The following is a 23754-nucleotide window of genomic DNA, read 5'->3' on the forward strand; positions in this document are numbered from 1 at the left end:
CGGTGCTTAGGCATCCATCATGGCGGCCGCTGTGGCCTCCCGGTTCTGGCTCTGTGCTGTGCTGCTTGTCCCTGCGGCCGCGGTCTACGAAGACCAAGTGGGCAAGTTTGACTGGTGCGTACGGGTGTTCTCCAAGAAGTTGGTGTTTGCTTTCTCAGCATCTGTCTCCCTCCTGCTAACCCGAAGGAGATTTGCCATGGAGCAGAACCCAGAATATAACTTAGGGGGAGGCGTGTTGGGGGGTGCTTTAAGGGAGAAGTGAATGAATGAATGAATGCTGCGCCCTGTGCAGAATGAACATGTGAGCGCCCCTTCTAAAGATATGAAGAATTTGAAGACGTCAGCCCACGAGCATTATGTTAAGCACGGAGGGAGCTCTTTTAAGCCAACCTGTATATGACTGTGCAGATTGCACCGTAGAGAAGACACGTTTTGGTTTTGGTCAGAGGTCACTAGTTCCCTCCTTTCCTGTCATGTCCGATTTCGTGGCTGTCAGGTTTGTGATCTCCTGGGTGTCCGAGGTCACTAGCCCCCTGTGAACTTTCATCCTCCTGGAACTGGCTGGTCTCACTTAGACCTCCAGTCTTACAAGTTCTAAAGTGAGCCTTTTCCTCTGAGGCACTCTCTGGGTGCAGTGTGGCCTATCCCTCTCCAAAGGTATCTGCCTGATATTCGTTCGCTCACCCCTTCCTTCAGACGGTGCTTATTTCAGATTGAATAAATAGGTATTTGGCCACTTAATGGTTGTATGCTCCTGGGGAAATTGATAGACAACTAACAATAGCGTATGTATTTTTTTTTAAAAAATATATTAAGATGCATATACATATACATATATATATGTTTTTTTTTTAAAGGTGTTCATTTTGGATCCTGATCCCAATGGTCATTAGCCTATCTGGACTTTGGTGGCTCACAACCATCTATAATGGGATCTGATGCCCCTTCCCGGTGTGCCTAAAGACAGTGACAGTGTACTCACATACATAAAATAAATAAATAAATAAATAAATAAATAAATCTTAAACCAAAACAAAAACCCAGAACTCCTTTAAAACAGACTAGGCTAAACAACACAGCAGTCTAAATGAGAGATGCAGTCTAAATGCCAGGCTTGCTCAGTGTGCCTCAGACAGTAGCATTTCTCCATTACAGCACTGTGCAAGCACCTATGCCCCTGGAAGTCTGTTTGTTGCAGCTAAAAATTAACTAGGCTGAGGACTCTGGGGTGTTGCCTGAGTAGGTAGGTGTTACATTTAGCTGGAACACTGGTATCTCTCATTGCCACCACTGGTATTTGGTGGCAGTTCTCTCCTATCTTCTTTTGTTTCTGAGTACGTTGCACAGAAATCTTGCGTATGGTTGGAGCTCTCCATTAGCATGCATTTGTGTGTGCTGAGGGAGAGGTGCTAGTGTGAGCCGGAACCTTGTCCTTGGGCCCTGATGTTGCCCTGCACTGGTCCTCAGGAGACAGCAGTATGTTGGGAAGATCAAGTTTGCTTCCTTGGAGTTTTCCCCTGGATCCAAGAAGTTGGTTGTGGCTACAGAGAAGAATGTGATTGCAGCGTTAAATTCTCGGACTGGAGAGATCTGTGAGTGAGCTGTGGGGACTGGAGGCTTCGGGAGGGAAGCTGATACGTCCTTGTCCACGGCTTGCCTTTTTTTTTGTTTGTTTGTTTTTGTTTTTGTTTTTTTTTTTTTTGAGACAGGATTTCTCTGTATAGCCCTGGCTGTCCTGGAACTCACTCTGTAGACCAGGCTGGCCTCGAACTCAGAAATCCGCCTGCCTCTGCCTCCCACGTGCTGGGATTAAAGGTGTGTGCCACCACCGCCCGGCTCGGCTTGCCTTTTTTAAATCTTCTTTGGTCTTGTCACCTTTCACTACTTTCTGTCTGTTTGTGGCACTGCCTTTGTAATTCATTCCCTCAGTCTTGAAGGCCTTTAAGATAACACTGCAAAAGCTACATTCTAACCTGTTTGGCAGGGAAGCCTTAGAAGCCCTTGAGTTATCCCTGCTGCTGGGATTATTTGTTAGATAATGCTGTGCAAATGAAGGTCTCAGCCCCTTCCTGGTCTCGTTGGGGCACCACCACTCATAACCATGTCTGACTTTCGTATCTCTCAGTGTGGCGCCATGTCGACAAGGGCACAGCAGAAGGGGCTGTGGATGCCATGCTGGTCCATGGACAAGGTAAGCAGAGCCCTCCTGGTCTCCACGGTGGGCTCAGCCTCATCTCCCATTTCTTGTTTTTTTTGCTCAGTATGGGTCTGATGGGGAAGGGAAGAGAGGTGCTTCTGACGGTGAAGGAACCGAGGTACCTGGTTAATGTCTGTTTATATCTATGAGCCGGAGGTGGGTCATGATGCAGCTCGCATGAGGCTACTGAGCAGGTTTTGAAATGGCAGTGGTCTTTATCTCTTCCAGATGCAATCACTGTATCCAATGGAGGGCGCATCATGCGTTCTTGGGAGACTAACATCGGGGGCCTGAACTGGGAGATAACTCTGGACAGTGGCAGGTAGGGAAGAAGTGGTGCTTCATGGTGGCTGAGTGAAGGGACCTGCATAGACAATAACTCTGGGCCATTGGGCTTTTTTTTCCTCCCTCAGGGACCACTGAAGATACATAGATGCCCATCCTCTAAAGTTTCTTTTCTTATGTGTATGGGTGTTTTGCCCACTTGTATGTCTGTGGTCCACATGAGTGCAGTCTCTTTGGAGGCCAGAAGAGGGTGTTGGATCCCCTAGAACTGGATTACCAGCCTGTTGTGAGCCATATGGGTGCTGGGAACTGAATTTAGGTACATAGGAAGGTTGACCAGTGCCATCTTTCTATTCTAGTGCCCCCAGCCCCTCTTTTTTTGAGGGCTCTCTAGCTCGGGCTATCCTGGAAATATGTAAATCAGGCTGGCTTTGAATTCAAGGAGATCCCTCTGCCTTTACCTCCCAAGTGCTAGGGGACTCAGATGCCCATTCTTGATTTGCTTGCTATAGCACATGCGTGTTTAGTCACCGAGCAAATGATGTTGTGGGAAGAGAATTTATAAGCGATTTTCTATGAATTAGGAGGATTTTGTTAATTGATCACGTATTAGATGCACAGCACTGTACTAGACACAGTGTTTATTCTGTTCTTGAACACTGTTGGGTCTTAAATATGTGGACACTGTTGAACATAATATGTGGTCTTTGCATGCCGTGTTCTAGGTAGAAGGACATAATACAAAGCTTTCCATGCTTCTTATGTTTGTTTGCTTTGAGATAGAGCTTATGTAGCCCAGGCTGCCCTCAAAGTAGCTGTGTAGATGAGGCTGACTTTGGACCTTTGAAATAATTTTAGTTATTATCATCATGTATGTGTGTCTTGGGGTGATGTGTGTGGGAAGGTGAGTGTGGATGCTATGTGATGTAGAGGTTAGTGAACAAGTTTGGAGCCAGTTCTCTCTTTCTACCTTTATGTGGGTTCTGGGGCTTGAACTTGGGCTGTCAGCCTTGCTCAGGAAGTGCCTTTACCTGCCAAGCCACCTTGACAGTCCTGGCCTTCACCTTATGACACTCCAGCTTCTACCTTGCAAGGTCTGGGATTGCAGAGCTGTACCACCGTGCTTGAAACTCCATATTTTAGCTCTCTGTTCTGCCTCATCTTTGCTGAGATTAATCTGTGGGCTTATTGGCTTTCACTTAACGTGTCTTTTTTTTTTAAAGAATTATTTATTTATTTTATGTATATGAGTACACTGTCGCTGTCTTCACACACACCAGAAGAGGGCATCTGATCCCATTACAGATGGTTGTGAACCACCATGAAGTTGCTGGGAATTGAACTCAGGACTTCTGGAAGAGCAATCAGTGCTCTTAACCGCTGAGCCATCTCTCCAGCCCCTTTCTTATGTGTCTTACAATAGCAGTTTAGTTGATTAGCATTTGGTGGACTACAGGTGGTAAGAACACTGTGAATCTGAGACAGCTCTGTTCTCAGGATCATGCCCAGTTGTGGACATGGTTCTAAGGTTTCAGTGATAGTAGTGGATGATGGGGGCATGCTACAGTGTATGTAGAGAGAGGAAGATATAACCTGTAGGAGATGTGGGGGCTGGAGGGCAGTGTGCCTAAGTGGTTGCAAGGCAGATTCTCAAGTTGGCAGAGCCAGGATCAGGCAGACCTGGCACTAGGACCCAGGTCTCTTTGTTTTCTGACTCAGCAAACTTCAGCAAGCAGCACCAAAGGCAGCAGTGGGGCAGCCACTCCAGCTGCAGCCCTCGCCCATATCTGTGCTCAGTTTCCAGGCACTGGGGCTGGTGGGCTTTCAGGAGTCAGTGAGGTACATTGCAGTTCTGAAGAAGACGACCCTCACCCTCCATCACCTCTCCAGTGGGCACCTCAAGTGGGCAGAGCATTTGCCAGAAAGGTAAGGCCGTCTCCTCCCAAGTGATGACTATGACTGTCTTGCCCCAGTCCCTGCAGTGCTCTGTTGCTGTGTCCCAGTCCCTGCAGTGCTCTGTCTCCTTGTCCCAGTCCCTGCAGTGCTCCGTCTCCATGTCCCAGTCCCTGCAGTGCTCTGTTGCTGTGTCCCAGTCCCTGCAGTGTCCCAGTCCCTGCAGTGCTCTGTCTCCATGTCCCAGTCCCTGCAGTGCTCCGTCTCTGTGTCCCAGTCCCTACAGTGCTCTGTCTCCTTGTCCCAGTCCCTGCAGTGCTCTGTCTCTGTGTCCCAGCCCCTGCAGTGCTCCGTCTCCGTGGCGTGCTGGCAGGGTGCCCCCTGCTGGCACCACGTGGAGTAGTATGCTTGTGCGCATGGGTCTGAGTGGAAAGGCTGTGGCTACATACTTGGAATGTACATGGAAGGGTGGAAAAAATTCAGATTGGGGCATGAGAGCTACCACCAAGGGAGCTGCTCCTGCTCCTGCACACAGGGCTGTGGGCCTTCCAGCTGCTTTTTCACAGTAGTCTGTTACTTTCTTTATGGTAAGAGTTACAGCTTCGGGGCGGGGCTGAGGGAGGCTCTGAGTGGTTTCCAGAGGTCACCACTGGGGTTAGAAGCATGAAAGCTAGGAAGGAACAGGGTGGGTAGATGTCTGGCAGGCATTGGCTTCAGCCACTTCCTGTCATTTCTGAAAGGTTTTCAAAAGTGAAATTGCTAAAGTTAAGGCTGGAGATGGGCTCGGTGGCAGAGCCTACCTGGCACGCACAGGGCCCTGCATTTGGCTCTTTTTTTTTCTTTTAGGTGATTAGAGACAGGGTTTCTCTGTGTAGCTCTGGCTGGCTGGCTGGAACTCACTCTGTAGACTAGACTGGCTTAGGACTCACAGAGATCTGCCTGCCTCTGCCTCCCAAGTTCTAGGATTACCCGTATGAACCACTGCTGCCTGGCCTTCGTTTGGTTTCTTAGCCTTACTAAAGAAATGGGTCAAATTCCTGGTTGAGCATGATGGTGTTCATCACACATACACAGACACACACATAGACAGACATATAGATACACACACACACAGACACCCCCCCACACAGATACACACACACAAACACCCACACCCACCCACCCATACACATACACAGACAGACATACAGATACACACACAAACACCCCCCCCACAGATACACACACACAAACACCCCCCCAACCCCCACAGATACGCACATGCACTCCTAATTCTAGGGGGAAGTCAAGACATTAGGATAACAAGTTCAAAGCCATCTTGGGCTACATAGTGAGAGGTTGTTTTTTTGTTTTTGTTTTTGTTTTTTTTAAAGTTTATTTAATGTATAAGTGTTCTGCATGTATGCCTGCAGGCCAGAAAAAGGTACCAGATCTCCTTATAGATGGTTGTGAGCCACCATGTGGTTGCTGGGATTTGAACGTAGGACCTCTGGAAGAGTATCCAGTACTCTTAACCACTGAGCCACCAACTCCAGCTCATTTTTTTTTTTTTTGAAGAAAGAAAACCAAACCAAAAAACAGAAAACAAAACAAAACAAAAAAAATGCAAATACCCAAAAGTCAATATCCTAGAGAACTAAGCAAAATATCTATGAGTCTGGCCTACCTGATGGGGCCTACCTCCACAGCCTTACTCAGCCATCGGGTATGGTGTCTCACATACAAGTGGGCACGTCATATCTGTCACTTAGGAAAAGCTGGACGTCTGGTTTATATATGTGATAGTAATTTGAGCATGTTGATAAGAAATTCAAATTAAAGACAAAAGCAAGACTAGTGGCAGGACTGGGTAGTGGGACACCTGCCTAGCAGTTGTGAGGGAGGCCCTGGGTTTGATCCCTCCCATTGTAAACAGCAACAGCAAAGAACACAAAAGCAAAGGCTATGTGAGCCACACAGCTCCACTTGGGGCTTTTCAGCTAGTGATACCTCACTAGGAAATGCTGCTTGATTTTGGAAGCTCCCGGAAAGCTCAGGTCTAAGGGCTCAGCTGGTGGCCCTGTCCTCTCTTCTCTCCCTTAGTGACAGCATCCTCTACCAGATGGTGTATTCCTATGGCTCCGGGGTGGTGTGGGCCCTTGGCATCGTTCCCTTCAGCCATGTGAACATCGTCAAGTTTAACGTGGAGGATGGAGAGATTGTGCAGCAGGTACAGAGGGCATCTGGCTCCTTGTGGGTGGAAGAGGTTATGGAGGCCTGCTTTTCTTGGGGTCCAGGGAACCTGGCAGGACAGCTGCAATAGCAGCTTGTGCTCCTGATGCCGGTCTTTTGCTGCTGCTTTGTCCTCAGCATGCATTTAAAGCACTTTGTTAATACATAGTGCCTTCTCGGACGGCAGAAGAGCTACTCAGATCTCGGCTCTGGTATTCTTTAAGAGCTTCTAAGGGAGATATGAAAGAGTGGGAATTATAACCTGGGAGAAGCTCTGTGACCCATCAGGCTCTGGGTCTCCTAGGGTTCACTGTGTAGACCAGGCAGGTTGGCTTCAAACTCAGATTCACAGACCTATGCCTCTCAAGTGCTGGGGTTAAAGGTGTGCCACCATGTTCGGCCAGGCATGGATTTTGAGCTTGAGCGTCTGTAGGATTCCAGCAGTTACTCTGCTGATTTACTGATGATGATCTTCATGAGTCTGTTGTAAAATCTCTCCATAGGTCAGGGTTTGGACTCCATGGCTGCAGCACCTCACTGGGGCCTGTGGTGTGGTAGATGAGGCTGTCCTGGTATGCCCTGACCCCAGCTCACACTCGCTCCACACTTTGGCCCTGGAGACAGAGTGGGAACTGCGACAGATCCCCCTGCAGGTGAGAAGCTGCTCTTTTGGTCTGAGATGTCGCCTGCTGTAGGTCGGAGGAGGGCTGGCAGGATTGCTTAGGGACAAGCAGTGTTTTCCTGTGGGGTTGCTCATGCTTTCCTGAGTTATGACAGCCACGAGGAGAGGGCCAGCCCGTGGCTGACCTGTTGTCAGAGGCTATAGGCCTTTGTCTCTTTTGGGGACCTTGATGGGACCTTCTGAAGCCATCTGCCCTAGTTTAGAACTGCTCCCTGGCAAAGCACGACAGACAACTCTAGTCTTGATGGTTCAGGAGGGGTAAACTTCTCATCCTTCTTCTTGACCCCCTAGTCTCCTGACTTAGAATTTGGAAGTGGATTCCAGCCCCAAGTGCTGCCCACACAGCCCAGCCCAGTCGCTCCTTCTCGGGCCCAGTTCTTCCTGCAGTTTTCCCCGGGCCACTATGCTCTACTGCACTACCACCACGGTGCCGTGACTCTGCTCAAAAACTTCCCTCAGGTAACGGCAGAGCGGTTGCTAGGGCCAGAAGGGTCTTCCGGGGCAAAGCTGGTGGGAGGCAGACTTCAGACCTTGACACGTTTGCCGTAGTCCCACTGTCTGGGAGCTGCTGTCATTTTCCTCACAGGCCACGCTCGTCAGCTTCGCCACTACCGGGGAGAAGACAGTGGCTGCAGTCATGACCTGTCGGACTGAAGTGGTGAGTACCATGGGTGACAGACAGACAGATAGCACGTGGGCTTCCTTACCTCTGTGGGAACTCTGATGTTGGTGTCAGTGGACGTCCGCCTGTTCACATAGGTAGGGGCCACAGAGAGATGGGTTCTCTTCTCTCTTCAGCTTTCTACAGAGACTCCACCTCAATAAGAACAGGATCCTAATGTGGCTACCTTACCCTCTCCCAGGCTGTTACAGGTTCCTAGGCTTGTGGGGAGGGCCATGAGACGTAAGATCTGCCTTCTGACTGTACTGAGAAGACAGACGTTTTTGGGAAGTAACCCTTTGGCTGAGGGTTCTCTCGTCTCCTTTCTCTAGCAAAAACCTGTCAGTGCTGGAGATGGGTCTGTGGCAAGCTTTCTTGAGACATCTGGTGCACAGGTAGAGTGTGGTATTGGTGGGCAGGGTGTGGCATTGGGTGGTGGGGCAAACCTGGGAACACAGGAAGCCACTTAAGAAAGCCAAGGTCAACTGAGGCTAGCAGGTCCCCTCGAGTTCTCAGCTTCAGGTGGGGTCCAAGTACTGACAGCTAAATGGCCTGTCTTGTCCCTTTTCATACAAAGATGAGGAGGTAGACTTTAGAGATATCTTCTTCCTGACTTCCTTCTCTGAGTCTCAGCCACTCCAATCTTCTGGGATCTCTAACTGGTAGAGCCTGGTGGTGTTCTGTAGTGCACTGGGTGGCTGTGAGGGTCCTGACAGGAGGCCTCATATCCCAAGCTTTCCATTTCTTCATATCTGGTAACTCGCTGTTCCCTGTACACACTGGCTCCCTTCTGAGATGAGTATGGTTGTAGCATGGGCTCCCTTCTTAAACACACATAGTACTTGTGCACACCTGGCCTTCTTATTTTCCTTTTTTTCTTTTTTTTTTTGTTGTTGTTTTTTCGAGACAGAGTTTCTCTGTATAGCCCTGGTTGTCCTGAAACTCATTCTGTAGACCAGGCTGACCTCTGGTTCCTAAGTGTTGTGATTAAAGGATGTGGCTCCCCCACCCAGCTTCTGGCTCCCTTCTCAGATGCACACTAGTTGTGATCTTGTTCATTTACTCAGCAGCCTTGTTTCTGCTGTAGTCTTTAGCTCTCTTGACTTCCCTTCGCACACGTTTTTCTTCGGGTCTATTCTTCTCTAGAGTGTTTGCACTGTCTTTTAACACACTTTAGGGGACTTTATTGTTGGCCCCTGCTGTGTGTACTTCTAGGACTCTCTGGCTTGCTTCAACCAGACCTACACCATTAACCTGTACTTAGTGGAGACAGGTCGGCGGCTACTAGACACTTCGATTTCCTTCAGCCTGGAGCAGAAGGGCACTCGCCCTGAGCAGGTAAGACAGCCTTGGGCTTCACACTCTGTTCTGTGGACTTCATCTCCTTGGGGCTGGGCCACAGGTGTGGCCCTGGATTAGGGCTTTCTGAATAAGGCTCCTAGTTCCTCCAGAGCTACTGCCTGATGCTGGTGTTGCTGTTGTTGTTTTAGATTTATTATTTTACATGTATGAGTATTTTGATTGCATGTATTATGTGCACCACATGGGCACATGGAACACTTGATCCTCTGGGGCTGGAGTTATAGCAGTTTTGAGCTGCCCTGTGGTAATGGGAATTGAACCTGGGCCTTCTGCAAGAGCAACACATGCCCTGACTCTCCAGCCCACTGCTGTTGTTTGCCCAGCTGTCACTGTGTGTGAGGCCCTGCACTTAGCTTTTGTTTATGTGTTAATCTGTAGGGCATTTTGGCAGTCTTGTGGATTGGTTGTTACTGACCTGGTTTGTGAATGTGCCGGTTGCCCAGGGCATTTTGAACGATGGAGGTAGTAAGACATGTTGCTGGGATCCATACTACAGACTGACTCCCTCGATGCACTAATAATCTTCCCCAGTGTTCCCCAGTTCTTCTCCTGGGGACACTTGAATTGTATCCCTCAGCTTCTGGGATAGGACATCCCAGCCTGGCCTTCTGCTCACCTTGTTGGGTCCAACTGGGGCCTGAAGGGATGATAGCCTAGTGGACACTTGCCGCCCTGGGGCCTGAAGGGACGATAGCCTAGCGGACACTTGCCGCCCTTCATGGACAAACACATCAGCGAGAGCCTCGGCTCATTGCTGGCTCTGGAGAGTGTGTGCTTTCTTGCCGATGTCCAGATAATTGTGTAGCTATCAAGTCATGCCATGGCCTGGACCTTAGCCAACTACCAACCCTTTGAATCTTGGGGTTCAGTACCTTGGCACCACTTGGCAACTTACTGTTGGCTTCTAGCTGTACATCCAGGTGTTCTTGAAGAAGGATGACTCGGTGGGCTACCGGGCCTTGGTGCAGACACAGGACCATCTGCAGCTATTCCTGCAGCAGCTTGGTAAGTGCCTCATGCAGCCATGTTTGTGCCTGCTTTAAATTCCAGTCACTGTGGGAGAGGTGGGGGGAGGGGGTTGTGCACAGGCTTGGGAAAGGTTCAAGCAGAGCATATCCTGCGAATTTGCTCCGTTTCTTGAGATATAGAACCTTCCTCTTTTGATTGTTGACCCCAGCCTCATGAGCTCTTTTACATAAGACTTGAACTCTGAGCCCCCTCTAAGAGTCTCCTCAGGGCTAGGGCTAGGTAGCCAGGCTGAGCTCTTACAACCTGGTTCCTTGTAGCTGGGAAGGTGGTCTTGTGGAGCCGAGAGGAGTCCCTGGCAGAAGTTGTGTGCCTGGAGATGGTGGATCTCCCCCTGACTGGAGCACAGGCTGAGTTGGAAGGAGAATTTGGCAAGAAGGCAGGTATGAACCAAGGGAGGCGGCTCCAGGGAGGGCTAGCTGGGTTTATGAACCTCACTGTGTCTCTGGCTTCTGGGCTCAGCCAGATTTCTGAAGGAATCCTGTGGCCAAGTTTCTAGTGTATCAGCAGCCCTGTGGCTTATGATACTTTTGCTGAGTCCCTCTAGTGAAAGATTCTGAGGCAAAATGTCTTTGCTTAGTATAATAGTGGGTGTCATTGCCTGGATACCTAAAGTTGTCAGGCTCCATGTCACACATCTTCACCCACTGTCTCAAATGCCACAGCTATATGTGCCTAGAGAGATGTGATTGGAGATAGCTCCGTGCTCTCTGAGCTAGGAATGGCTCCATCAGTGATTATCTGATCACTTAACTCATTCCTCTCCAGTCCAGTCCTGCCCTCCCCACCCTTCCTTCGTCTATTCATCCAGCTATCCAGTACGCAGCTGCTGAGGGCTCTTCTGGGTCAGGTACACTGCTAGGTGTTGTGTATTTTCTTAAGCTGAGAATTAACTTAACTTTACTATCTATTTCTGCTGCTGGACCCAGCGATTCAAGGTAAATCTCGCTTTTGCTGCCTGTTATGCCTTGCTTGCCCACACGGCTAGCTTTGGTTAGTTGTTTCTCTGACTTGCGTCAGTGAAGCACACACTGTGTATGTGTGAAGTGTTCTGCTTGTGACTTGTTGCTCTGTCTCTCTTTGAGTTGTGGTTAGTGGATGAGCAAAGATTATTCCCTTCATGAGCACTTCCCATATACTAACGTTAGTATGACAGATCATGTCATGTGATCTATGCTTTATAACAGGCCTCTGGGTTACATGCCATCTAATAGATATGGGACCAAAGGCACAAAGGTTAAGCACATTTCTCAGGGTCATACAGCAGTAGGCACCAGAGCTAGGGTTTTAATTTATGCCGAGCCCTTCCTCTTTATCATGGTATCCTGTACCTGTCGTGTCTCTAGGGGAGGACACTTTGAGGGAGAGGCCTCACCAGTGGAGTCAGGAGCAAGGGAGAATGATGGCCTTAGGAATAGGTTGCAGAAAGGGATGCTAGAAACAGGTTAGCAAAGTAGAGTGAAGTAATGGGACACGGAAGCACTGTTGATGCGCACACCTGCTCGCTGCACCGAGGCCCACACTCTTCTGCCTTCCCTTGGTTGTCCCAGCATGGCTGTATCCTGCATGCTGATTCTTACCTCTCAGTCTCCTATTACAAGATTCTAGGTAGGTGAAGTCCTAAGGGCCAGGTAAGGAGGCTTTGGAAGGTTGTGATGGCTGTATCAGAGTGTGGGACCAGATTGCCTGGAGTGGGGCTGGCTGGAAAGTTCTTCAGGAGAGGGAGAGGTCCTTCCTGGGAAAACACACACCTTCTTGCTGGATTCCTAGTCTGAGTGAGTGCCCTCCCTCCTCCCTCCTGACACCAGATGGCTTGCTGGGGATGTTCCTGAAACGTCTGTCGTCCCAGCTCATCCTGCTTCAGGCTTGGACTTCCCACCTCTGGAAACTGTTCTATGATGCTCGGAAGCCCCGAAGCCAGATTAAGAATGAGATCAACATCGACACATTGGCTAGAGATGAGTTCAACCTGCAGAAAATGATGGTGATGGTAACAGCCTCAGGCAAGGTGTGCACATGAGCCGGAGGGAGCAATCCTTTGGCGCAGGCGTCGGCAGCAGGCTTGCTCTGTTCTAGTCTTTGAGGATAGAATTGGTTCTTCAGTTTTTTTCCTGTCATGAGTCAGTATTTGTTTTTCTTGCAGCTCTTTGGCATTGAGAGCAGCTCTGGCACCATTCTGTGGAAACAGTACCTGCCCAATGTTAAGCCAGACTCCTCCTTTAAGCTGATGGTCCAGAGGACTACTGCCCATTTCCCCCACCCACCCCAGTGCACTCTTCTGGTGAAGGACAAGGTAAGGCCAGCCACATGGACTGCAGCCACAGTGTGTTGCCTTTTGTATATTTCACAGCTGAAATTTCTCCCATGTTTTGGGCATTCCATGAGAAGCTCTTGGGTTAGAAGTCTTGTTTTTGCCAGTTTCTGGCCTGGGTGAAGGAACCATCCAGCTGTGATGTGGAACAGGCTAGGAACCAGATCCACCTTCACCAGCACTTTTCCTTAGCAGTTAGGCTGTCCCTGGTAGCTGAGTGTCTGTTTTTTCTCTGTGAGAAAGCAGGCCTATTATATAATTACAAAGCTATTATGCTTTCTGCCTCCAGAATTTGAATGGATTTTTACGGATCCACTTTAGCTGTATTGGGAAGTGGGGTTTGGTAGATATTGTTTTGCACCCAGCAATCATTAGATGTTTGACTTGGTTTTAAGAGCACATGGTCTCACCGGGCAGTTGCACTTTAATCCCAGCACTTGGGAGGCAGAGGCAGGTGGATTTCTGAGTTCGAGGCCAGCCTGGTCTACTGAGTGAGTTCCAGGACAGCTGGGGCTACACACAAGAAACCCTGTCTCGAAAAAAACAAAAAGAAAAAAAGCACGTGGTCTCACTATATAGCCCTGACTAGCCTGAAACTAGCTATGTAGACCAAGTGGCTTCAGACTTGGAGAGATATGAAGATACTAGGACTAAAGGCATGTATCACTACAGTTGGCCTGGTACTTGACTTTGATTTGCTCTTTGGCATGCTCAGTTCTTAGCTAGACTTGGAGCTGGAAGCTGTCCAGCCTTTTCCTTTTGCACATCAGCCTAGGGGACTTGTCATCTTCGGCCAAGATTTTACCCTTCATGAAGATGGCAGAAAGCAGGGAGTTCCTCATGGCTTAGCTCCTGCGTTTCCCAGGCTCACCTGTAGGATGTGTGCTGTGCTCCCTCTGTGTTGGAATCTAACTCTTTTCTTCTCATTGCAGGAAACAGGAATGAGCTCTCTGTTTGTCTTCAACCCCATTTTTGGCAAGTGGAGCCAGGTAGCTCCCCCAGTGCTGAAGCGCCCCATCTTGCAGTCACTGCTTCTCCCAGTCATGGATCAAGACTATGCCAAGGTGTTGCTCTTGGTGGATGATGAATACAAGGTACTTTGTCTTGTGGGGAATGGGGTCTTCTGTGTGGAGCTGGCTGTGGGATGGGCTGTCAGGCACAGCTGCTGGGAGCGAGGTGGCCTACAAATCAGACAGCCCATTTGATGTCAGGTTAGCAACAGGACTGCCTGTCCTTGTGAGCACCTGGGTTCATAAGGTGCTCACCACCACACCTGGCCATGGTTTTAATTACTGAGTGATGTGTTTTTTATGTGCACTTCAGGTGCAGAGAGCTGCACAGTCTGGAAGCATCAGATCCCCTAGAGCTGGAGTTAGAGGTGGTTTTAGGTCTTCTGATGTGGGTACTAGAATTGAACTCAGGTCCTCTGGAAGAATAGTGCATGCTCTCAACCACTGAGCTAACTCCAGGCCCCAGCACTGAGGTTCTTGCAGAGCCGTAGTTAAGCCTTAAATAGAGCCACTGACTTGTTTTATGGCTTACTGTTTTATGCTTCAAGCTTTCTTTAGTGGGCAAGCACTAACGGCTCTTGAGAAATGGGCTTCAAGGTTTCTGAACTTGAATTTCACTCTCTTGGGTTTTTTCAGGTCACAGCTTTCCCGGCTACCCGGAATGTCTTGCGACAGCTGCATGAACTTGCCCCCTCCATCTTCTTCTACTTGGTGGATGCAGAGCAGGGGCGGCTCAGCGGGTATCGGCTTCGCAAGGTAGGAGAAGGGCAGCTCTGGGGTTTTCCTGTTGTGTGGTTAAAGAATGGCCCTGATGCCCAATTCACATGCACCCATTTGTTGATGCTGGGTGGGCAACTGCTGTGTGGACAAGGCCCTCGGTACTTCAGAGTTGGTGGTACAGATCCTTCGGATCCTGTAGCCCAGGAAGGGTGTTTCACTCTGCTCTGAGGAGGGAGGCAGGTATGAGGCTTGAGTTGAGCATGTATACAAAAGTGATGTTGTTGACCACATTGCAGCAGAACATGTGCTTTGGACTCTATTTCCGGAAATGGATCAGTTGGCTCTGAAGGGGTTCAGCCCTTGCCAGTATCTATGCATGCTGGCTTTGAAGGAACTTTGTGTAGTATTTGGTCACCAGAGAGCCTCCTCTTCTGTCCTTTAACGTGTTTTGAGAGGCAAAGTGAGAACAGAGACTAACAGCTTAGACACAGCTGCAGGCTTGGTGCCTCGGCTTTACTACTTGCTCACTCTGTGTTCTAGAACATACTCTGCCTACTGCCCTGTTTGCAGGTGTACACAGTCAGACAGTGAGGGTAATGAGGAGGCGTGGTGGGTGAAGGCGCTCACTCCCAAGCTTGACAGTCTGAGCTCTAGCCTTTATACCCACATGTTGGAAGGAGGAAACTAGTGCCCCCAGGGTGTTCTCTGACCTCTACATATATACACATGGAGATAGATAGATAGGTAGATAGACAGACAGTAGATAGATAGATGGATGAAGGGAAGATGCTGAAGCAGGGAGCTGGGAATATAGCTCAATACATAGTCCCAGAGCTCAGGAAGCTGAAACATGAAAATTCCCATGAGTTCAAGACCATCCTGAACTCCATAGAGAGACCCTGCCTTAAAATAACAAATAAGTGACTAGGGTTTGAAGCAGAAAAGACATTGAGAATGCAAGTAAATACAGATCGGTTCCCACGAGTCATGAGACACGTGATGCATGTGTCCCTGCAGTTATGCTCACAGTATTACCAATAGACAGCAGAGGCAGGGGCAGCTGGGAATGGGGTGGATGGCTGGGTATGTGCTGCTCCTGACAGGTCTCGGTAGAACCTTGGACTCATGAGGAAATCTAGGCTGGCCTTGACCTCACAGAGCTCCACCTGTCAGGGGAACTACATCATTGTGCTTTATATCCTTCACAGTGACAATGGGTTTACAGATTACTGATTTTTTACTATTCCTTTTATCTTTTTACATGTGTGTTGTTTTGCCTACATTTATGTTTGTGCACCATGGAAGGTCAAAAAAGTATGTTGGGTCACCTGGGCCTGGACTCACAGGTGGCTGGGTTACTATGTGGGTGCTGGGAAAGAAACCCAGCTCCAGCATCTTTCTTATTTTCTCAATTAAAGAAATTACATTTACTTATTGTGTGAGTGTAGGGAAAACTCCGGTGGTCATGCTTGGCAGCAAGCACCTTTACCAGCTGAGCCATCTCACCAGGGCTTGTATCTTTCTTTTTCTTTGTTTGAATCATGATCTCACTGTGTAGTCCTGCCTTGCTGTTGTAGCACTCATAATGTAGACCAGGTATATCTTTATTAAACGGAGACTTTCAGACTTCTTCAGAGCCTTGTCTTTGTGTGTGTTTATACATGTTTGTGAGGGTGTAAGTGCACATATACTTGTATGTATAGTGGCCAGAGCTTTGGCTGTCATTTCTCAGGTGCTGTTTTTCTTTGTGGGTCTCTCACTGGGCTGGCGCTCACCAAGTCGGCTAGGCTGGCTGGCTGGTGAGCCAGGGATCCTTCTGTCCCCACTTTCCCAGTGCTGGGATTATAAGTGCAGCCACCACCAGACTTCCTTTCGCTAGGTCTGAGAGTCAGACTCAGCAAACATTTCGCTGCTGACTTACCTGCCCATGCAGCCTGAGCCGAGTCTGTTCCTGGGCCCTCCAGTACTCATGCCTCAGTTACCTCACTGCAGGGGGCCAGCTGGAGGATGGCCCTGGCCTAGCTCCAGATCACAAGCACCCTTGTTCCTCCCTAGGATCTCACTACAGACCTGAGTTGGGAGCTGACCATTCCCCCAGAAGTGCAGCGGGTCGTCAAGGTGAAGGGGAAGCGCAGCAGCGAGCACGTGCACTCCCAGGGCCGGGTGATGGGGGATCGAAGTGTGCTCTATAAGGTATGATGCAGCACCCTGGCTGGCCTGGAACTCACTTTGTAGATCAGGTCATCCTTGAACTCAGAGAGCACCCTACCTCTGACTCCTGAGTGTTGTTATTTAAGTCATGGACTACTTATATTATTAAGAAGTATTATATTTTATTATATCATTGTGTTATATTATTACATTATTTATTTTATATATGTGGGGATGGGGCATTTTATACATGTGGGGCATGTACATTGGCATGTGTGTAGAGGTACTGTGTATGTATTCAGGGCTTCTGTCATGCTAGGAAAAGTACTCTGCCATCAAGCTGTGTGCCCAGCCTATACATATATACCTTCCTCCTTAGGACCTGGGCATCACATGAGCTATTGGCTTCTCTCCGTGCTTGCTCTGTGGCACTCCTCATTAAATGCTAGTTTTATTAATGGTGCAGGTATGACTACAGTCTTCGGGGGTTAAAGATTAATCAGTCATCAGAAATTTCACAGAGGTTTTGTGACATTTTGTGGGCTGCAAACTATAGGAGAGTGGCATGCTTAATTCTCACTCAGGAGGCTGAGGCAGGAGGATTGTAAGCTTAAGGGCAGTTTAGATGATATAGTGATATTCAAAGGGGCTAGATGGCTCAGCAGACAAAGGCTTTTGCACCTGTGTTTGATCCTCAGAGTCCACATAGTGGAGGGAAAAATGGCTGCATCATAGGGTTTCTGAGAGGACTAAGGGACACAACTAGGCATTCAGTGTGGCCCCAGTCCTTGCTGAGAAACCACTTAGTGAGCTGTTTTGCTCAGCAGTGCTGGGTCATCTGCCAGGCTGCTGAGCTCCATATTGGCCTCAGGCCCCAGGGCTCACAGGAGAACCAAGTACATGACATGCTACCGTGGTTCCTAAAGTTTGTCACTATGGTTTCTCTCTCCAGAGTCTGAACCCCAACTTGCTGGCTGTGGTGACAGAGAGCACGGATGTCCACCACGAGCGCACATTTATTGGCATCTTCCTCATTGATGGTGTCACTGGCCGCATCATCCACTCCTCCGTGCAGAAGAAGGCCAGGGGCCCAGTCCACCTTGTGCATTCAGAGAACTGGGTGGTGGTAAGGACTAACTGCCAGGGACACAGAGCAGCTCACGAAATTCCTGAGTCTTATGTCTTTTCCAGAAACAACAGCTACTTTGTGCTTTCTTAATATTCCAGCCCCTGGTAGGTAGTGCAGGGTCAGACGGGAGGGGCCAGGGAGTCAGGGCTGACTGCTTGGGCTGTTCCACTCGTCTCACTGACTGTTGGTCCGTGAACTGATCTTGTGAGTTCTCTGGTTGCACTGTGAAATAAGGAGAGTGATGGTCTCCTCGGGGTTAACTCAGTACAGTGTACCTCATAAGCACCCAGAGGTTGGCTGCTGTTATCAGGGAACAGTGGCAATTCTTGTGTCATGGACAACTTTGGACAACCTAGACAAAGCTGTTAGTAATGCAAGTTAGCAAAATTGCAATAAGGAAGAAAAGCAGGAAACAGCGGGGTCTTTTCCTCCCTGGTCTGCAGCTGTTGTGAATGGCATTCCCTTTCCAGGTGATCTGACACTAAACCCAAATTGCCTGTCCTTCTGCTCACAGTACCAGTATTGGAATTCTAAGGCTCGGCGCAATGAGCTGACGGCCCTAGAGCTCTACGAGGGCACTGAGCAGTACAATGCCACTGCCTTTAGCTCCCTAGACCGACCCCAGCTGCCCCAGGTCCTCCAGCAGTCCTACATCTTCCCCTCCTCCATCAGTGCCATGGAAGCTACCATCACGGAGAGGGGCATCACCAGCCGGCATTTGCTCAGTGAGTGTTGGGAGGACGGCTGCAGCTGAAGTGAGGCTGTGCTGTAGGATGCTCCGCTTCTGCTTGCTTAGTTCGGCTCTGCCTGCCTTTGCTTGGTCCTGGATTTCATGAGGCACTTGCTTCCTGTGGTGCTTTTTCCCAATTGAGACCCATCCCCAATATCATTTGTTTTAGCTATATATGTTTTTTTAGGTTAGTATTCAAAATAATGGGTTTCCCTTTGGCATTCTCATAGAGCTGTGTCATTATTCTTTGTTTTTCTTTATGCCCTTCCCATCTTCTGGCCACTACCCTCCCTCTGCAGAATCCCCCTTCTACCTCCATGTAGCATGGACTTCCCCAGGCTCTCTCATCCACCCACCATCTCCTCCTGTTCTTTCATGGCCCACTTTCTACTCTTATGACCTCAACACACACACATCACACACACACCACACACACACACACACACACACACACACACACACACACACACACACAGGAGAGAAAGCACGGAACTTGTCTTTCTGTGTCTGACTCTTCATGTCATTCTTTGTTATTATTTGAGACAGGATCTCATATTGCCCAAGGTAGCCTCAAGTCCTAATCTTCCTGCCTCCACCTCTTGGATGACCAGCATCCTGATTTTGGGTTTGTTTGTTTTTTGAGATAGGGTCTTTCCACATGGCCCTGGCTGTCTTGGAATTCACTATGGAGACAGGTGGTATAAAACCCCAGTGATCCTCTCTGCCTCCCAAGTGCTGGAACTAAAATTGTGCATGCATCACTATGCCTGGTCCTGATGACATGATTTAACTTCCTAAAAATTATTTATTTTATGGGTATGGGTGTTTTGCACACATCTGTGTTCCACATCTATGCCTGGTGCTCAGGGAAGCCAGAAGAGGGCATTGGATTCACTGCAACGGAAGTCACAGGAAGTTACAAGTAGTTGTGGGCTGCCATGTGGAGTTGAGAATCGAGCCCTTGTCCCGGAGGAACACTAGTCACTGAGTGATCTCTCCAGTGTCTTCCAACCTCCTCGTCATTCTTTTTTTTTCCTGAAGATTTATGTATGTATGTGTGTATGTATGTATGTATGTATGTATGTATGTATGTGAGTACACTGTAGCTGTCTTCAGACACACCAGAAGGGGGCACTGGATCCCATTACAGGTGGTTGCAAGCCACTTGGTATAGTGCGGGATTAAGACTCAGTGGGAACAACAGGCTCCTGCTCAGGTTTACCCAAGGCGCCTGGGGCTCTGAGCTTCTAAGGCACCTAGTGTTACTGTCAAGCAGGAGGGAGCTAGCTCTGAACATGACAGGACTTTTGGGACCTCTGACCATCATTACGAAACTGCTGTTGTCCAATGTTTGTTCCTCTGCATTTCTGGCTGCATTACCCAGCAGCCCACATGGCCTCAGGCTAACTAGACTGTGTGAAGAACTCCATGTCTTCACATCAGGCACAGTCACCCATGCCCATGTGTATTAGTGCTTTACTGTTTCCAGGAGTTTCATTTTGTTTGTTTTTGCTTATTTAATAGGATCTTGGTGACCTGTTTTTTTCTTAACTTTAAACTCTATTGTAAATCTCTGTATAACTGGCCTTATCCAAGATTCGGTAAATGTGAACCTTCATCTTTTCCCGTGCAGTTGGGCTGCCTTCTGGAGCAATCCTTTCCCTCCCCAAGGCCTTGCTGGATCCCCGGCGCCCAGAGATTCCAACAGAACAAAGCAGGTGAGAGGGTTGTGGGTACAAGGCTCTGACTGTCAGGACCGACTCCATGGGCATACTCATCTGCTGTGCTAGGGGCCCTGCCTCTTGGAGCTGATTTTTGGGCGGGAAATGACATTAAGTAACAAGCTAAGTGAATGGTGTTACTGGGAACTGCTGAGGAGGAAGAAGTCTAGGAAGCTGTGAGGGTGTCAGGGATGTGTGTGGAAGAATTTGAGATGGGGCTCTGGGAAGCTCTTTGGGAAAGGCAATCTGAAGGTGGTTGGTTGGTGTAGGTTCCTGCTGTCTGGGTATGTGAGATTGTTCAAGGCAGAAGAAACAGCACCATAGCCCTGAGCGTGCCTGTGAGTCTGAAGGCTGCAGTGGTGAAGGGTGAAGACGCAAGTGAGGAAGGGAAGCCTAGAGTGCTGGGATTTCTGCCTGTCTCCTCCCCTGTATCTTAAAGTCTTTTGCCTTAGGGAAACCCTGAAGGGCAGGCAGTGGGAGGAACGGAGAATGGCTTGAAGCAGGAGACATGGTGGAGCTAGAAGAACCCTGTACCCTTTCTGAGGATGAACCAGACTTAGGTGGTTGTGTCTAGAGCGGGAGTTGCCAGTGGTTCTGTGTGTTGGTTTGAAAATGGCCTGACTTCTTCTGGTGTGCAGTGCTGGCCGTCTGTGTGATGTTTTCTTTCTTTGTTTTTTGAGACAGGATCTCACCATAGCACAGTCTAGCCTGGAAATCAGTGTAGCCCAAGCTGGCTTGGAACTTTGAACTTGAGACAGTCCTCCTGTCTCAGCTTCCTAAGTACTGGGAATTGTGGGTATATGCTCCATGCCTGGCTTACTATGCCTGTTATGTGTTCTTACCATACGTAGAACAACTTAAGAGTCTGGCACTTAACCTTATTCTCCAGCTACCCTTCCTTATGGTCCTTCTGTGTTTGTTCAGTTGCTGTATTTGTAACAACTTGACTGGAATAGGCCTCAAAGGAGATTCAGATGTACTGTGTGTCCTGGGACCTGGATCCCAGGAAGGACAGCCAAGAAAGAGATCCCTTTATAGCAGCTTTTAGAGTCCCTGTCCCTACCTGTGTTTTGCAGAGAAGAGAACCTGATCCCGTATTCTCCAGATGTTCAGGTCCACGCAGAACGATTCATCAACTATAACCAGACAGTCTCTCGAATGCGAGGCATCTATACAGCGCCCTCAGGCCTGGAGTCCACTTGTTTGGTGAGTGGCCCCACGTGGCATCTGCAGTGGTGGCCTTGTGCCTTGAGGATCTCACCTCATTCCTGAGTCTGAGGTGCTGTGGCTGCTCACTAGCTGTCTTTATTCCCAGTTCTCATTTTTAACTGTCTTCCAGGTTGTGGCCTACGGTCTGGATATTTACCAAACTCGAGTTTACCCATCCAAGCAGTTTGATGTCCTAAAAGATGACTATGACTATGTGCTTATCAGCAGTGTCCTTTTTGGCCTGGTTTTTGCCACCATGATCACAAAGAGGCTGGCACAGGTGAAACTCCTCAATCGAGCCTGGCGGTAAAATGGGAGCATCCTGCCAGAGTGGAGCCTCGGGGAAGAGGGACAGCTAAGGAGATACAGCCATGGACTGTTGGATCCTTGAGGTTGAGTTGGGTTCTTGTCTCACTTAAGTCTGGGAGAAGATGCACCTTCATGTAGAACTGCTTCGGGAATACGGTGATGGACAGCCCTAGTGGGTCAGATGCCCACCTACGTGAGGATCTCCATGCATTCTATCCACTGGGAATACTGTGATGAGCAGTCCTTGTGGGTCAGATGCCCAACTCAGCGAGGCTCTCCATGCATTTGACCCACTGTTTCCCTCATGTGCTCACCCATGGATGCTGTGGGGTTTTGGTTTTTGTTTTCTTTTTGTTTTTTCTTTTCATGAGACCTCTGGTTTTTTTCTTCTAAGGCTGTTTAAGGCTTTTCTTCTAAGGCTTCTATGTTTCCAGTCTTACTAGAAATACTCTGACACCTTATTCTCTGTCTCTTGCTTTCAAGCCTGATGGGTCAGCTCTGCCTTTAAGATGTGCTTGGCTGCCTGACTGATGGGGTGGATGCGGGAGCCATTCTTAGCCAAGGTCCGAGGACTTCTCTCTGAAGACAAGTTGAGGGATTTATACATGGAGGATCCCTAATTTTAACCAAGCTTTCATTCCATGCCACCATTTATATGTTTGGACTACCATTTTCTTAAGCCTATCAAAGCCAAGCACATAACAGTAATTTGGTTTTTCACCCACAAAGCTATAGCAAGGCTAAAACCTTTAATCCTTTTCTTTCTTTCTTTTTTGTTTTTGTTTTTGGAGACAGGGTTTATCTGTATAACTCTGGGTGTCCTGGAACTCTCTCTGCAGACCAGGCTGGTCTTGAATTCACAGAGATCTTCCTGCCTCTGCTTCCTGAGTGCTGGGATCAAAGGTGTGTGCTACCACCTGCCTTAGGGTTAAGGCCTTTTAAAACTACCAGATTGTCTGAGCCTTGGTGAGATCTTGAGGTCCCAGTACATCATACCTCATTGTCCCTACAGGCCCCTCTAGGCATCCTAGAGCACAGATGGAAGAAAGGGTCTTTGTTAAAACCTTATTTATTCTTTTTTTTTTTTTTTTTTTTTTTTTTTTTTTTTGAGACAGAGTTTGGCTCAGTAGCCCAGGCTGGCCTCAAACTTATAATCCTCCTGCCTTAGCCTCCCAGTGTTGGGACTACAGTTGTTTGTTTGCCATCATGCTTGGTAGTGGGCAAGTTTTAAATTTCATTGGTCTACTTTTCTATGTGGCTTTAGGGATAGAATTCAAGGTCTCTTATGCTAGGCAAGTTTTTTGCACTGAGCTCTCCATAATGTGATCCATGAAGGCTATTATGTTTCTTAAGTAGTTTTAAAATTTTAAAGTTTTTGAGGACCTGCAAGGAGGCTGCTGGGACTCAATCCCAGGGCCTCATATGTGTTAGTGCACACTCTATTTCTACTACTGAGCTGGAGCCTCAACACATCTAACCTTTTTACTTATTTTGAGACAGGGTCTCACCATGTAGCCCTGGCTGGGCTAGAATTAACTATGTAGACCAAGGTTGGGCTCCTGTGTGGTATGTGTGCATTCCTGTCTGGCTTTCTGTGTGGTGTGTATGTGCATTCCTGCCTGGGTTTCTGTGCGGGGTGTGTGTGCATTCCTGTGTGGGGTGTGTGTGCATTCCTGTTTGGGCTTCTGTGTGGGTTGTGTGTATGTGTATGTGTGTGTGCATGTGCCTGAGTGCATACTCCCGTCTGGGCTTCTGTATGCTGCACAGAAAGAATCCCAAGTTTTACCTTGCTTGTGAACTTGGGGGCTGATTGTTCTTTTGAGAAGGGAAGGCAGGGAGCTGACCACGCCCCCGGAATAAAGCTGGTGATCATCTGCTCTGGCCTCAGTTCTGTTTTGCGTCTTCAAAGGTCACCTGGAGGCTACTTTTGCATGTGGAGGCACACCCCCTAATAGCAGCACTTGACAGGTGGAAGAGGGAGGGTCAGAAGCTGGAGTGTGTAACTCTAGTTGAAGGTCATCTTCAGCCACAGACTCAGCCTAGGCTATAAGAGCCAGTGGTTAAGCGTACCTGTTGCTTTTTCAGTTCAGTTCCTAGTACTCACATTGGGTGCCTCACAAACACCTGCATCTTCACCTCCAGGAGAT

General features: G+C 48.6%; 1 protein-coding gene across 2 annotated transcripts; it reads left to right on the plus strand.

The window, feature by feature from the left end:
• Emc1 (ER membrane protein complex subunit 1) lies at nt 1–23484 on the plus strand. 2 transcript variants are annotated; one of them, XM_031379257.1, is made up of 24 exons: nt 1–114; nt 1468–1592; nt 2126–2191; nt 2426–2519; nt 4280–4408; nt 6458–6584; nt 7090–7239; nt 7560–7727; nt 7855–7926; nt 8262–8324; nt 9145–9267; nt 10200–10296; nt 10578–10700; nt 11247–11255; nt 12126–12325; nt 12461–12610; nt 13561–13722; nt 14275–14394; nt 16414–16551; nt 17462–17635; nt 18153–18363; nt 20002–20086; nt 21166–21295; nt 21429–23484. In XM_031379257.1, exons 1-24 carry the CDS (start codon nt 20–22, stop codon nt 21606–21608), a joined length of 2991 nt encoding a protein of 996 aa, XP_031235117.1. In that variant the 5' UTR covers nt 1–19; the 3' UTR covers nt 21609–23484. The 2 variants fall into 2 exon arrangements, with proteins under 2 accessions (XP_031235117.1, XP_031235118.1); XM_031379258.1 differs by lacking the exon at nt 11247–11255.
• The last annotated feature ends 270 nt before the right edge of the window (nt 23485–23754 follow it).

Source organism: Mastomys coucha, unplaced genomic scaffold, assembly GCF_008632895.1.
Source record: "Mastomys coucha isolate ucsf_1 unplaced genomic scaffold, UCSF_Mcou_1 pScaffold18, whole genome shotgun sequence".
NCBI lineage: Eukaryota > Metazoa > Chordata > Mammalia > Rodentia > Muridae > Mastomys > Mastomys coucha.